Genomic DNA, 14487 nt, shown 5'->3' on the forward strand with positions numbered 1-14487 from the left:
ATCCAGAGTGCCCGCAAGGTTAGATGGGAAATGTAGGCATTTTGAGATCCTGGGTGGGAGCGTTGACCAACATTAATCCAAACCTCTGTGCCCTACAATCACATTTCAGTCATTAATGATTTTAAGTAATTTAATAATCACCACAAATAAAAACAAATAAATCTTCTAAAGATATTTCCTTTTATTGCAATACTTGCAGACAAAATATTTCCCATAGAAGCGTGGATAAGACTAGATCCAGAGAAAAGCACATAAAATGGGGGTTACATAGACCCCAAAAAGCATGAATAAACTAAATCCCTTTTACATTTCTGATAGTAAAATAAGTCGAGTTCTTTATGCCAATTAAATATATAGTTTTTGGGACAACTTTAGTAAGACATCAATGGTTATTGAAAAAAGAAAATGTCGATTTTAGAGTTATTAAAGTAGAAATGGAAGTGCTTGAATAGAAGGGGGGGGAGGTCCTCTATAATAGAATTGATCAACGTTAATTTGAAGGCTGTGTGCTTTGTAACTACATTTTAGTCAGTGCTAGTTTATACTACTTTATGAAAAAAACATCAATGTATAAAAAAGCTGAAATTTTTATTTTTTAATGAAAGACTTGCCAATACAATATATTTTACTGTTTTGGTAGAATGGTGAATATTTTTTCCCAGAGAAAAGGATCCAATATGGAGGTATACAGATTCAATAAACCATTTATGAAATCAAAATTAGTTTTACATTTGTGATTGGAAATAAGTGGATTTCTTCTCACCCCCCCCCCCCAAAAAAAAATTTTGGTGACTTTGGGAGCTGTATTTTAAAATTAGTAGATTTCTATTGCGGTGGTTTCATCAGTTGGCTGCAATTTTGACCTCATTCTCAAATTAATGGTTACATTAAAATTATGAAATTAGAACCCAAACTCCTTGATTAATAATGTTCAAAGATGTTTAGACATGAGGACTTTCACAACACAGCATAACAAGAATTAGGAAGGAAGTTACAATAAACCTATTTACAATCTGCAGGACATGTTCAAATAGTGGTTTGTCATTTCTTATACAGCGTTTTTTCCCATTCCGCACATTTTTGTCAAACTACAAAAAGCATCTGGATTCCAGAATGATGCTGTTGCGTAGTGAGCATACAATGGACACATTTAAAAAAAAATCATGCTCTTTGTAGCCTTCTTTTAAAGTTCCCGTGTGTTCCCTTTTATTCAACTGTTGTAGAGTTTGGTAGAATAAAAGATGTACTAAGAAGCCATCTTATCTTATCCTGCACTGTTTTGGTGTGACAGAGTAACTTATAAATCAAGACAAGAATAGGATTGACTTCCTTCCATCCAGTCAGCTGCCATTTTCAGTCCTCCCATCTGGATGGTTTGCCTGCCAAGAGAATACAATTATTTCAATGCAAATAAAGTCTGGGACATGTTTTGTACAGCATTTGTTCATCATCACTTACTTCATAACCCTTTGCCTAACCCAGCTCTGGAGAAATGTCCAGAAGATTCACTGGCACTCTGCCCACACTCTTGATCTCCTGTGGCCTGGACTGGGGCTTGAGACGGTGGGGAGGGCGGAGGGTAGGCAGGAGGAGGGATAGTAAGGCGAGGGAGGGACGGCACCGCGGGCCTGGGCGAAGTCGGAAGAGGTGGCGGTGTGGCCAAGGCCTCAGCAGAGGCGTGATGGTGCGCGGTGCGTGCCCGCGAGGTGGCAGGCGAGGCGTGCGTGCTCCTGATGCGTAGCGTTTCGGGGGGGCAGTCACTGATTTGCTCTAGCAATGAGGGCATCTCTCCCTCGATCTTCTCCAGCACTGCCACCATTTGCTTTTCTATCTGCTCAATCACACTGTCCATTTGCCAGTCGCTGGCCGTACTGCTGCCCATTCCTCCGTGATGCAAACCGGTCCCGTACATTCCAACACTACTTCCACTTGCATACAACGTGCAGTATGGACTCCCATAGGTCCCTGCCATCCCCATGCCTACGGTCGCAATGTCTCTATTGTATGGTGTGGCGTGCCGGCCTAAACTAGCAGAGCTGCCAATTGCATAGCAGCCCTGACCTGCTGCAGAACCTTCTCTGGCAATATTAAACTCTGCACTATATCGGTCTGTTTTCTTGGCATCCCTGTCCTTCCTTAACACAGGACTAGCTTCACCCTTTAACCTAACACCGAGACCTACATCCGGCCTAGTTCCCGGCGCAATTGCCGGAGTGACTGACGGTCCCACAGAAGTCTCTGCCACCGCCTCAGGGAGTTGCGTCTGACACCAGCTTCCGTCATTTCCATTCTTGTGTGTAGTGTTAGCTGGAGCTGCGGGTGCAGGCCCATGAAATGTTGCAGCCATCTTGACTTTATCGCTAGGATCTGGGGAGTTGCACGTCTGTTTCCTCTCAGGATGAGAAAATGAAATATTGTCTGATGGTTCGGTGCGTTCAGCAGTCGTAGTGGGCGTTATTTCGGATTCTATATTTTCATCCAATTTGACAGCTGTTTTCTTGGTATGACCATATTGCACTTTCTTTGTGCCAAGCTTATCGCAGGAGGGCAATGCACCAACTTTAAGATTCACCTTTACTTCCTGCTGTTTTTCGACCTCATGGTCGATGTCTGCTGGCCTTTTTTCAACCATTACCTCTAAAGGCACACCACCTGTTATCACCCTGCCTTCTATGACCCTGCCAGCTTCCTTGTCACTTGTCACCTCGGACAGCCCTTCGTTTGCATCCCCTGCATCTTGACCACCCTGTATGTCAGCTGAACTATCAATTGTTGACTCGGAGTTCTTCAGACGCTGCATGAAGGTCGTGACACGGATTGCTTTCTGCAAGAAAGGGAAGGAAAAAGGTTATCGGAGAGGTTATTTACATATAGGCTCGTTACTAACTGTGCCTGGAATACATTAAAATTTGGTACTATAATTATTACTAAAGCATAAAAAAGCTTTAATGTGTTGTATCTGATAGAGCTTATCAAGGCACCATCAACCCAAGCCCTCAAATGCGATTCATGTGAAGTGAATTGTGCCTGTATTTACTTCCAGGTGGATTTGATACAATGCGCCCTGGTGTGAATCAATCTCAAGACTCCATCTTCTCATATTCCTCATCGCTGACTTGACATATTCTTTTGTCCTTTTGACTCCCCTGACTATAAAAATGGAAGGAATATGGGAAAATGTTGGATCTTAGATGTTTCTAAACCAGGGAACTGATTATCTGGAAGTCAAAAGCTCCTGTAACACAGAAACAATGTTGATATGACGAAGCAGCTTCTAGTTAACTAGCGCAGAGGTAACATTGAGGTGCAATGTGGATTTTGATAGAAGGAATGACAGGGGGCCTTGTACATTGCATCGTTACTATTAAATGGCCCACAATGGTTTCCTTTCCATTTTACTCCTTATCCACACTTGCATTAAATATTCTCCAACATTCCACGATCCCGCTTGCTGATTATCGTGTTATTTGCCCGAAGAAATGGACTGATTTTATCGACGAGTGTAGATGAGGAGTGGGAAAGGAGCAGAGCAGGCCACTTTGAAATTTTTGACTGTGAAAAGGAAAAGTGGGACAGTGGATCTCCTCTGGGACAGGCAGAGTGAAAAGTGCATGGACAGAGCTCATGAGGAGACCTACACCAGTCAAGAGATGACCAGCACATCTTGTGGCTGGCTGCCTTTTTTTCTTCACGTTTAATACTTTTGGAGGATGTACCCATAAAGCGATCAAATCAAATGCATGTTCAGCCACAGAGATGCCTTTTCACTGAATCATCCCAGACTGAATGTGCAGTTCCACCCACGCTCTGTCCTTTCATTCTTTATCATAATGATCTACAATACCTTCAACTCCTGGGAATTATATGGGGAAAGAAAGAAGAAGTTTATGGCTGTTACTTGTCCTCCTAGGCAAGCTATACCACCTTTATGTTCCCTTGATCTCACCTTGACATAAACATTTCAAATGATCTTGCATTATGATATACTGTACTGTATTACTTTATCTATTTTTATGCCGTCATATTTTCTTGGGATGCACTGATACTTTGACAGCGATATCACCTTACCAGCCTGACACACACCTTTCCCGGAGGTGGAGTAGCACCTGTGTCAAAATGCGTGGACATTACTTAAATATAAATAAGTAAACATAAAGGACAAAACTGAGTTAGCCGACTGTTAAATCATGCTCTGCAAAATGGATGATCAATTTCACTCGGGCGGCAATGGAGGTGGTATTCTCAAGAAGCACTCTTGGATTTCTTTTTACCCTCTTTTTCCAGTTAACATAGAGCGGTAACATAGCACTTGTGTTCAAACCTCTATCTTATCGTTTAACTCTTATCTCCCCCCGCCCACCTTTTTGCGCTTTTGCACGGTGCCCCCTAGTGTTCATACTGAGACACCACATCACGGAAGTGCCTTGTGTTTCAGGCTACATAGAATGAAATGTGTGGTCAAACTGTTAGGAAATAATAAAGTTGGATGTTAAAATATCAGTACATGTATAAGAAGGGTTATGTTTGAGTGAGAGAAACATTTGTGTTTTGAAGTGAAACACGTTATGACATTATCAAACATCCCTACCTGGTTTTGAGTACTCAAACTAAAAGTACTTGCATTCGGTCTCAAAATATCAGTGCTTCCCCATTAATTTCAATCATCATTAGTAATACATTTTCCTAATTATACTGTTGATACCACCAAACTTCCTTTTTTTTTTTTTTACAACCTTTTTCCTGAAAATTAGCCATGGGTATTATCTGCACAGTAATGTAATTTTTTTTAATCATGTGATGGAGAGAGAGCCTAACGTTTTACCCGCCATTTGGCCTTTGCAAAGTTCTTCTCAAACTGGGCGCATACACCATCCTTTAGGTTCTTCTCTGATGCACCATTACCTGCAATCCTGCAAGAAGACAGTCCTCAAAATGTCAGACAAAGCCCTTTACTGTGTCCAAATACATTTGCTCTGCACCAATACCATTCGTGCCAAAGTGCATCTTGTGCTGTGATTCTCAACATTTGGTCCACCTCCATGAGACGGCAGACAAGCTCCTTAGCTGAAAGAGTAGAAGGAGAAAAAGTGACTTTTTCCTTTCAGTGCTTACCACAGGAAGACACTCGTGTGATTTATTGGGCACAGCCAGATGTAATGCATCACTTTTTTTTCTGGGCTTGGGACCAACATTGCCTGTGTGTTCGTGTGCTGAGCATCAACTTATCCCGCCTGGATGAAAGGCAGCAGCATGTGCCACTACACTACCAGTGGTTTTAATTGAAAATATCAGTGCAACTAAACTCAAGACAATGAGATAGGGATGGGCCAATTTTGTGTACCATTAAAATGTGATCCAGTTTCAAATGGTGAGTAATCCATCCATCCATCCATTCATCCATCCATCCATCCAGCCATCCATTTTTCTGTCGCTTATCCCCACAAGGGCATGCCGTAGCTTATCCCAGCTGTCAATGGGCAGGAGGCGGGGTACACCCTGAATTGGTTGCCAGCCAAATGCAGGGCACATCGAGACAAACAGCCGCATTCACAGTCACACCTAAGGGCAATTTAGAGTGTCTAATTAATGTTGCATGTTTCTGGGATGTGGGAGGAAACCGGAGCGCCTGGAGGAAACCCACGCAGACACGGGGAGAACAATTCAAACTCCACACAGGCGGGTCCTGGATCGAACCTGAGACGTCAGAACTGTGAGGCCAATGCTTTCCAGCTGGTCTACCGTGCCACCATTATTAGTAGTATTACTGTGTATTGTAATTATCATCGTTACTACTTAGCATCGCTACTTAATAACTTAACTTACTGGGCCCTAGCATTTCATATTGTACATCCATCCATCCATCCATCCATCCATCCATCCATCCATCCATCCATCCATCCATCCATCCATCCATCCATCCATCCATCCATCCATCCATCCATCTTTTGTACCATGTGCGTGTGTATAACCCATTCAGGGTGTACCCTGCCTCCTGCCCGATGACAGCTGGGATAGGGTCCAGCACTCCCGCGACACTTGTCAGGATAATGGATGGATGGATACACACACAGATTCAGCTTTCACTTTGTATTTCTTATATTTGTCTTTCATTTGATATTCATCAAATCCTCCCATTTCTTTGTTTAGGAGCAGTTCCAAACTGCATTTCTGCCACCCACTGATCAACAATGATTACTGCTAAAGTGTTGATCTACTTTGTCCCCCAAATCAAATAAATGTTGAATGATTTCATCTTTTGAATGTTTTCTCCACATTCTTATATTAAATCTCTCTCCTGCACTTATTACTTCTTAATTTCGGCAATATTGTGATAATATCGATAATTGTAATCAGATGTGTATGTCATGACAGGCTCACACTATTTTATCTCTAAGAGGCTATTTGGTGCCATTGTGTGGTTAAAACGTGTACCTGCAGGAGAGATGTCATCCCAGTATGGAGAATCAAACTCAAAATCACCAGCAACAATTCGACAGAAAATGATGCGATTATGTAGATCCGTGTTCTCCTCTTCTGTCTCATCGTAAAACGGAGGGTTACCTGATAAGCTAAGAAAAAAAAAGTCACTTGACTCAGAAAAAAATGAGTTGAAACAGGTTCAAGTGTAAAAATGAGGAACGCTTACAGTATGAACATGATGACACCCACAGCCCAGCAGTCCACAGGTCGGCCATATCGATGACGAGCCACTACTTCCGGTGCTGAAGATTGGTGCAGAAAAATCAATATGGGTTTTCATCCATGTACAGTCACATTATGTTCGTAATATGCACAAGGCTGTACTGTTCAGTTTCATTGACTTATACTGACAAGACTGCTCTTCTGTCCTTCTTATTGTGTGTCTAGGACGTCCTAACATTGGGGAAAAAAGTGGAATAAAGGGTAAAGATGTGTAAAATGAGATGGGAAAAGGTGTTGTGGAAAATTTAATATGGGCGGAAGAAATAACACGAATTAGTCAAATGCAATGAACCCCCGCCGGAAACCTCTGAATAATTGATGCTTATTAATGACTCCCATGAAAACAATTTTGGGGGAGCCCCTGCTGCGGTGAAAAACAAAACAACATGAGTAAGTGGAGGATATGGTTGAAACAATGCAAATAAGTGGGGAATTGTGAAAAAATACTGCAAATAAGCACGGCGCTTTCTGGAAAAAAAAAATCTGCAAAGAGGTGAATCTAGAAATGCCAAACTCTGAATCTGCAAGGGTCCACTGTATGGATGAATTCAGATTATTAAACCCGGGATGTGATCAAATCTTACCCAAGTATTCTGGTGTTCCACAAGGTTCTGTGATGGGCCCATTCTCAAATCGAGAAAGGTAGAAATCTCGCAGAACCACTTTGTTGTGGTTGTTCTCAGTGTAGTACATTAGGTTTTCCAGCTAAGTAACATTGGGGGAGAGGGACAATTTTTTTTTACACATTTAGAACCAAAGTGAACACAATGTCAAGGAGCATTATAACAAGAAAAGGAAACAAATACTCTGAATATGGACATCCTACTTTTAGAGGTCAGTTCATTCAGTCTTTGTACTTTATTGTCAGATCGTTTGACTGTTATACTGTGACTTTGTGCAGATGTATTGTGTTTCACTAAGACCTAAAAATGAAATGCCTTGCTCTTTGAAGCCCACAAAATGGTAATTGCTTAAACAACATCCACAGATAATTACTTCAACTGATAATATTGTGACTGGCACATAATGAATTCAACGGACCCTGTAAAAGTCATAAATGTAATGCCATGGATTGAGTTTAAAACTAAGGGTAGTTTTTTCCTCAATGATATTGTAAGAAAGCAACACGTGCTATCTGCCAACTTTTTAAAATAATATAAATCAATACATACACATAGTAAAGTAGAACTATTTATTTAACTTGGATACACTGTAAGTAAAAAGTCAGGTAGACATACTGTGAGGTTTAAAAGAAACCACCTTCAAGCACCAGAGGACATTTGAGACCAAATAAACACTTAACTGAATGTGTTGCTCAAGAAGGATCATGAGATGAAAGAATGAGAATCGGCAAAAGGAGAGCAATAGTACCTTGAGGTTCCTGTGGACTATGTTGAGAGAATGCAAGTATGCGACTGCCTCCAGGACTTGTCTGATGACGTTGGAGGCGTCTCTTTCTGTGTAGTTGCCTTGGTCCTGAATCCAGTCGAAGACATCGCCCCCTGTGGCCCTTTTGCGTAAATACACGCGCACAAACATGACAGGGACGATTTGCTGCCGTTTGGCATATGTTCCAATCCCATCTATTGCCTTTAACGCAGTAGAAAAACCCTTGGTTTGCTTTTTTTTTTTTTTTTTTTTTTTTTTTTTTTAAATGTCAGTTAGTCAGACAATCTGCTACTGGCCCCAAGGTAGCACTGTGAGCAATTAAAAAAATGAGACTATGGGTCATTATTTATATTTGGAAAGACTTTAAATAATAGTTCAGGGATTTGTGCCTTGCCCAAAGCAGGAGTGCCTGCTAAACACCTGCAGTAATCCAGTCTCTCCATCGGAATCCTCCTCACTCAACGCCTTTCCCACACATCTGCATTTATTGCGCGACTAGAGCTTGCAACACATGCTTGGCTGGCTGCACTAGGCGCCTATCGATCCTCTTCAGGTAAAGCATTGCTTCAGGGGCAGAGTAATGTAGAGTGTTAGAGAGAGCAAATATCTCATCAAATCTCACACCTCTCTCTGTTGAAGAGGGTTACACCAGAGTGCACAGAGTAATAAGAGCAACCCCTTGCCTTGATGGATTTCCATGTGTGCTACATGAATGCACTGCTACATGGATAATTAAAATATGCAGTGTAAACTGCCCATTTACACACACAAAAATTCAAGAAAGTTACATGGAAATAAAGACGCTCACAGTTCCTGGATGATGTAATATTCTTTCCGGGTCTCGAACGTGTCTATGAGCTGAAGGATGTTTGGGTGGTTCACCCTAGGGAAAGCATCAAATGAATCAGATAAATTAGAAGGTTGCTAACTCTTCTCTCATGACAAAACTGTATTGGTGTGGTTAGTAGATAACTAAGAGTAAAGCACGTGTTTCGTGTTTCCCAACCTTGACTGAGCCGAGGGACATATTTCATGCTACATAAAAGTCACAATATAGTGAAAAAAAATCATTTCATCACTCTTTGTGAAATCTGGGGCCGTTTAGTTGAAAGCAAAGCTATTATTATTAAATTGGACCTGCTGGCATCTAATGGAAGAGAATGTAATTGTTCCGTTTCTTATCATTAATTGTTAAACCTTCATCAATTATTATCACAGTAACATGCTAATAATTATTGACTCCTTATCAGTCACGCCTTCTGTCATGAATTGGTTGTTCTTCCTAGGGCACATCGGTTTCTTGTATCCAAATTAAACGCTCAAGACGAGGACGGAGATGCCTGGTTCATGATTATCGTATACCGCAGTCAATTATGACTATATTCTTATTAATTATCACAATTATGGTTTGAAAAAGTATGAAAAAAGTTAATTTATTTGCAAAACCATTTTTTTAAAATTTTGATTTTCACTTTTTTATTCCATTATTTCCTTTGCAAACTCCTTTTTAACTGAAATTCGACATCTGATGATTTTTCTCGACACAGTGGCTGGGAATCATTGCTGTAGTGCACAACATATTGATTATTACTGAAAGAATGAAGGTAGATTGTAAAGAAAATGTCAAATTTTCTCTTTCTGCTTCCTTTACTCCTCAACCATACTTCCTTCTGTCCACAGACTGAGTGCGTACAATTTGAGGATCATGATCTCGTTCTTGGCAGCCTTGCGGACTTTCCTGCCATCTTTCTTGAGAAATTTCTTGCAGACAAAGACTTTGTTTGTTTGCCTGTCCTTAGCCAGGCACAGCTCACAGAACTCCTTCCTACTCCACAAAAACAAGAAAGGAGGAAAAAAACCACACATGCCAAAACAGTACATCAACAGCATTATTAGAAGCAGGATTTCAGCATTACAGCATAAAAGATGATGTGAATATGATTTAACACAAACATTTGGAAATGATCTTCCGGTCCTTTGAGCTTTGAAATAAATTGAGAAGCAGTGAGATGCAAAATTAGAGCAAAACTTTTCACAGGACATCTGGTGTATTCTAGCAAGGCAGCAGAGAGAACGATCTTCATCCTGCTATATTTTTCAATATGAGACGCATGACGTAAATTCAATATTTCTAAAAAAAAAAAAAAAAGAACAATCAAAACACAGACATTCTCTTCACCATGTGATGAAGTGCACTTAAGTTTGAGCTTCTATGTGTTATATAAAAGATCTGCACAAATCTCTGAGGCCAGATGCTGAATTTGCCATATGGCCTCTGAGTGTGCGCGTGCATGTGTGCTTGTGTGTGTGTGTTCAAAATGTTTGAAGAAGAGGTTTCCAGGAGTGGGAAACACAGCAGTGATTTCCACACCACAACTCTAAGCAAAAATACAAATTTTATTTGGCTTTGCTTGGCAGAAATATATCTGTTAAATTTTCTACTTGGAGCCTTCATACGACCCACTTCAGTCCTCTTGAATAAATTAATGGATCCACAAGACAGAAAAAATCGGGGATCCTGACATAATTCCCTTTTATGCAGACTGTCTATATGAACGGGAATGCCAATGAATTAAACATTCCTGAAGAAGAATGACTCAAAACACATTATGCAAAGATAGACGGTACTTACGCTCGGAGAACCTGACCGATTTCATATTTGTCTGTCACATCGGATATACTATCATAAGTCTGCCCATCTCGCAGAGCAAGGCACCCAAATGGCATGACGGCATTCACCTAAAAAAAAACAAAAAAAGGATAAAAATACAGAACGCAAACACAAATATGAGGTGAAAATCACAAATTATTTGGCTGATATAAATGATCAAGGATTTTTCAGGAATGCGTCTTTAATGGAAAGGTACCGATCTAATTAAATAAAGGTCAACTTCTGAGCAAAATGGCATACTAAAGCTTCTGGTTGCATGCCAGTCTTGTCAACAGAGACTTACTAAGCTTCTCCACACTCTGCTGAATCTGTTGGTAATTTTCAACATCTATCAAGTTCAAATGAAGCTTTATTTATAAAGGTCAATGTCCCCTGGCACCTGGAGTGGCTGGGGAAATGAGCAACACTGACTGCAGTTAAAAGGAAGTTGGAATTCATCTATATATTCACGTTAGAAGGTGATTTTGCTTTTAGTCTACGGGGTTGGATGAAGTTATATTTGACTTCATGCACACACTGCATATCGAGTTCATTCTAAAATAAGAGTGTCCAAGCGCTGATGTGAGTGGAGTCGTGAATCAGCAATCAATGCAGTGTACCTTCTCACAGTCCTGCGCCCACCCACGTTTGAGACGCTCCCTGGAAGCTAAAGCCGCGTCTTCCTATGCGTGCTCCCGTTTTACCGCAACATCCCAACATTCACCAGCTCCACATTTGTTAGTTCATCGATACTGTATTTGTGTACTCTCGACCTTTCAATGGAGTGGATTGTTCTGGCCACTTCATCTGCATCTGTCCGAAAATGAATCCGTGAAGCTGACCAAGTAGAAGCGATGGGATCACTTCAGAGGGAGCACTGAAGAACAGAGGTTATTAAGTAAACTAATAAGGCTGCGATGGACTTCAGAATTAGGTTTTTTGAAGATTAGCTGACCGAAGGAGACGAGAGCAGATAACGAATGGAGAATGGGTACAACAGAAAACAAAGGAGATCCTCAGGGGTAATGACATTTTCAGAGTCCTAATTTAGGATTATGGAACAAATATCAATGAGACGACGGAAAATGCTCTCTCCCTCCGTGTGTAACGTCACCATTGCAGATGATCAGACGAGAGGTGCTTCAGGGGAGGTGGGGTATGCGAGAATTTTGTAATCCCACTTCTGGCCCTAATCTCTAATCTGTATCTCTAATCCAGAGCACTGGGATACACAATGGGCATGTGTGCGTATTTGTGTGTGTGTGTCTGCAAGTGCATTCATGAATGTGTCGGTTTGAGCAAAGCACAAAGGTCAAAGCAGATATTTCACATGTGCTTATCCGAGTTAGACTTGGATGATGAATGTTTGCGTGCGCATGCGTGTCCATATGTGCACCGGGGTAATTCGGAGCAGGCAAAGAGGAATTGAGCATTGGATTGAAAAAGGCCAAGAAGATTACGTAAATGCGTCAAGATTCCCGGAACAGTTTCCAGAATGGTGAAAATGAGGCTTGATGTAAATGAAGTCGGATCGGAAATATCGCTGATGTTTTTTCAGCAACATCCTATAGATATTCTGTTTTTTGAAGGTGTTCTACCCGACCATGCCATCGTATTCACTCAAACTGATCGAAAAATTTTGATTCACAATACATTTTGGCAAGGGGGCAGGGGCATTCACGGGGGGGGGGGGGGTGGGGGGGGGTTGGGGGGGGGAGTGGGGGAACACAGAGTTAGGGAGGCACATCCCTACAGAACTGCCTCTAATGAGGAGCGCACAAGTCCATAAATTTGTGTCCGTGGTGCATTGAAGGAGAACGAGCCTATGCATATCTTTAGAGACATAAATGCGATTAATGTAAACGAGTAGCATGTTATCTTAAAGGACATTCTGTCTGGATGGAGATCATTTTTCTATCAGCATCAAATATTTAACAGTTCACCCCAGATTTTCAAGCAAACATAATCACTAGCAGGAGATATTGAACATGGCATCAACACGAACCAGCGTCAGTGAAACTTAAAATGACTTTATTGGTTTTCTTGTTTTGCGTATACAGTGCTGTACTTGTAATATCTTGTGAGGTATTTTTCTGCCCCCCCCCCCCAAGGTACAATGTCAAGACAGGAGTGTGTCCCCCCCCCACACCACACACAAGGTACAATGTAAAGATGCTGTAGAAAAATTTATGCCTGCAGAATACTGACTCAGAACAAACTTTGAAGTGGAGACCGAGTTGGAGGCAAAAAGGGATGAAGGGAGATGAGAAGAGAGTTTTGAGAAAGATGAAAGATGAGGAAAGAAAGAGGGACTCTGCCACTTGGTGAACAGAACAGAAAATATTGCAGCAGCGCAAAACACAAAACTGTAAAGGCAGATTTGAGACTTCACAGCTTCCCAGCTGTGCAAGAGTGTGAATGTTTCCAAAAGTAAAACTGTGTAGACATGTATACTGAATGTGTGAACATGTCTATTTATGAAGGGCTGTCCCAAATGACACCAAGGCATACTGAGAAGCCAGATACTATGCTAAAAAAAAAGGCAAAGTTTACACGCGTCATGCATGAAGCCACAAAGAACATTTTGGGGACGGAAAGAAAGCAACACGCCAATGTGTTTTACCATTTATGTCAAACAAAGTTCTGTGGAGCAGCAGCCTAAAATACTGTAGGCTGCTTTGTGTAATATTTGAACAAAGAATAATAAGAAAGATGTTTTTTTTTTCTTTAACAGTAATAAATGTCAACCTGGCATACCTCATTATAAGACATTTACTCTGTATGAAGACTTCCTGGGAAATGCTAGGAAACAAACATCTCGCTGTTCAGTAAAATGGCTGCACTGATTTTCATAACTGCTCTGAAATGGTGACGTCAAGATGAAAAATTAACAAATGAAAAGGCACTGACAGTTCACCGGTGCATTGGAAATTTTGCACATGGAGATGGACACCTACTAACATGGAAAAAGTCGAGTGTGAAGGCATGTTAAGCTTTATGAGACATCACACATTAATTTCAAATAGCTTGTGCTGTTGTCATGTTGCTCGTTTGCAAATGCAGAATGGAAGTGGTTGGGAGGCTACAAAATGAATGCAACAAAACACATTTTTTAATCAGCTTCAAAGGTGACATGTCAAAGTTATTCTTAGAACGAAATTCAATGCGTGGCATTCAGGTCCAATCCCAGTGAGAACATCAATCCATTCAGGACAAAAATGCATTTTGCTCCTTATTCCTAAATGAGGTGCTTCCGTTTTTGGAATTGAATTTCATGAAAATGATATTAACATACAATATTATAGTTTCTAGCTTTGCCCAAAAGTTCATTAATTTGTGCAAACACCCCAATGGTAGGCCTTAGGTTACTTTTGCCTCTGTGGGCAAGAATTTACAGGTATTGTGTGTCACATCACATGAGAACCATGCATCTGTTACACACGTGGACATGTATGTGTATAATAGTGTGATGTTGTGCTACCATAGGAACAGGACGTGGAAGTGCACTTTTATTTTGAAAGGCAGCACTTTCTCTATTTATTCCTTTTGTTCTTTTCAACATCTTTGATGGTATAAGGGATTGTGTGTTTAAAAATGTTCATTGTAGGTGCAAATTGTCATTGAATTGTTGGTGGAAGTTCTGAGAAACACAGGAAGAAGGCTGCATGCTTTAATTTGAAGCCACACTTATTGTGTGGCGGGAGGTACAATTTCCTCTTACTTGTGAGGCTTCTGAGTGTAAGGTA

General features: G+C 40.9%; 2 protein-coding genes across 5 annotated transcripts in view; one reads left to right on the top strand and one right to left on the bottom strand.

The window, feature by feature from the left end:
- Window positions 1-108: 108 nt before the first annotated feature.
- Window positions 109-14487, bottom strand: part of camkvl (CaM kinase-like vesicle-associated, like) — a 28770-nt gene continuing 14391 nt past the window's right edge. The window contains exons 2-12 of one of the 2 annotated variants that reach the window (XM_061812640.1): window positions 10724-10830; window positions 9785-9916; window positions 8900-8974; window positions 8074-8212; window positions 7287-7407; window positions 6647-6722; window positions 6433-6569; window positions 4986-5064; window positions 4823-4910; window positions 1459-2824; window positions 109-1379 (exon numbers count right to left, since the gene is read on the bottom strand). In XM_061812640.1, the coding sequence (XP_061668624.1) occupies window positions 1460-2824; window positions 4823-4910; window positions 4986-5064; window positions 6433-6569; window positions 6647-6722; window positions 7287-7407; window positions 8074-8212; window positions 8900-8974; window positions 9785-9916; window positions 10724-10818 (2307 nt within the window). In that variant the 5' untranslated portion in view covers window positions 10819-10830 and the 3' untranslated portion in view covers window positions 109-1379; window position 1459. Of the gene's footprint in view, window positions 1380-1458; window positions 2825-4822; window positions 4911-4985; window positions 5065-6432; window positions 6570-6646; window positions 6723-7286; window positions 7408-8073; window positions 8213-8899; window positions 8975-9784; window positions 10208-10723; window positions 10831-14487 lie in introns of those variants that run through there. The other variant, XM_061812632.1, reaches the window with a different exon arrangement.
- LOC133496738 (mitochondrial glutamate carrier 1-like) overlaps window positions 14365-14487 on the top strand; it is a 40635-nt gene continuing 40512 nt past the window's right edge. Inside the window, exon 1 of one of the 3 annotated variants that reach the window (XM_061812653.1) lies at window positions 14365-14484. The gene's annotated coding sequence lies outside the window, so the exon portion shown is untranslated. The remainder of the gene's footprint in view (window positions 14485-14487) is intronic. The other 2 variants (XM_061812672.1, XM_061812663.1) reach the window with 2 other exon arrangements.

The sequence above is a fragment of the Syngnathoides biaculeatus genome, chromosome 2 (genome assembly GCF_019802595.1).
Source record: "Syngnathoides biaculeatus isolate LvHL_M chromosome 2, ASM1980259v1, whole genome shotgun sequence".
Lineage (NCBI taxonomy): Eukaryota > Metazoa > Chordata > Actinopteri > Syngnathiformes > Syngnathidae > Syngnathoides > Syngnathoides biaculeatus.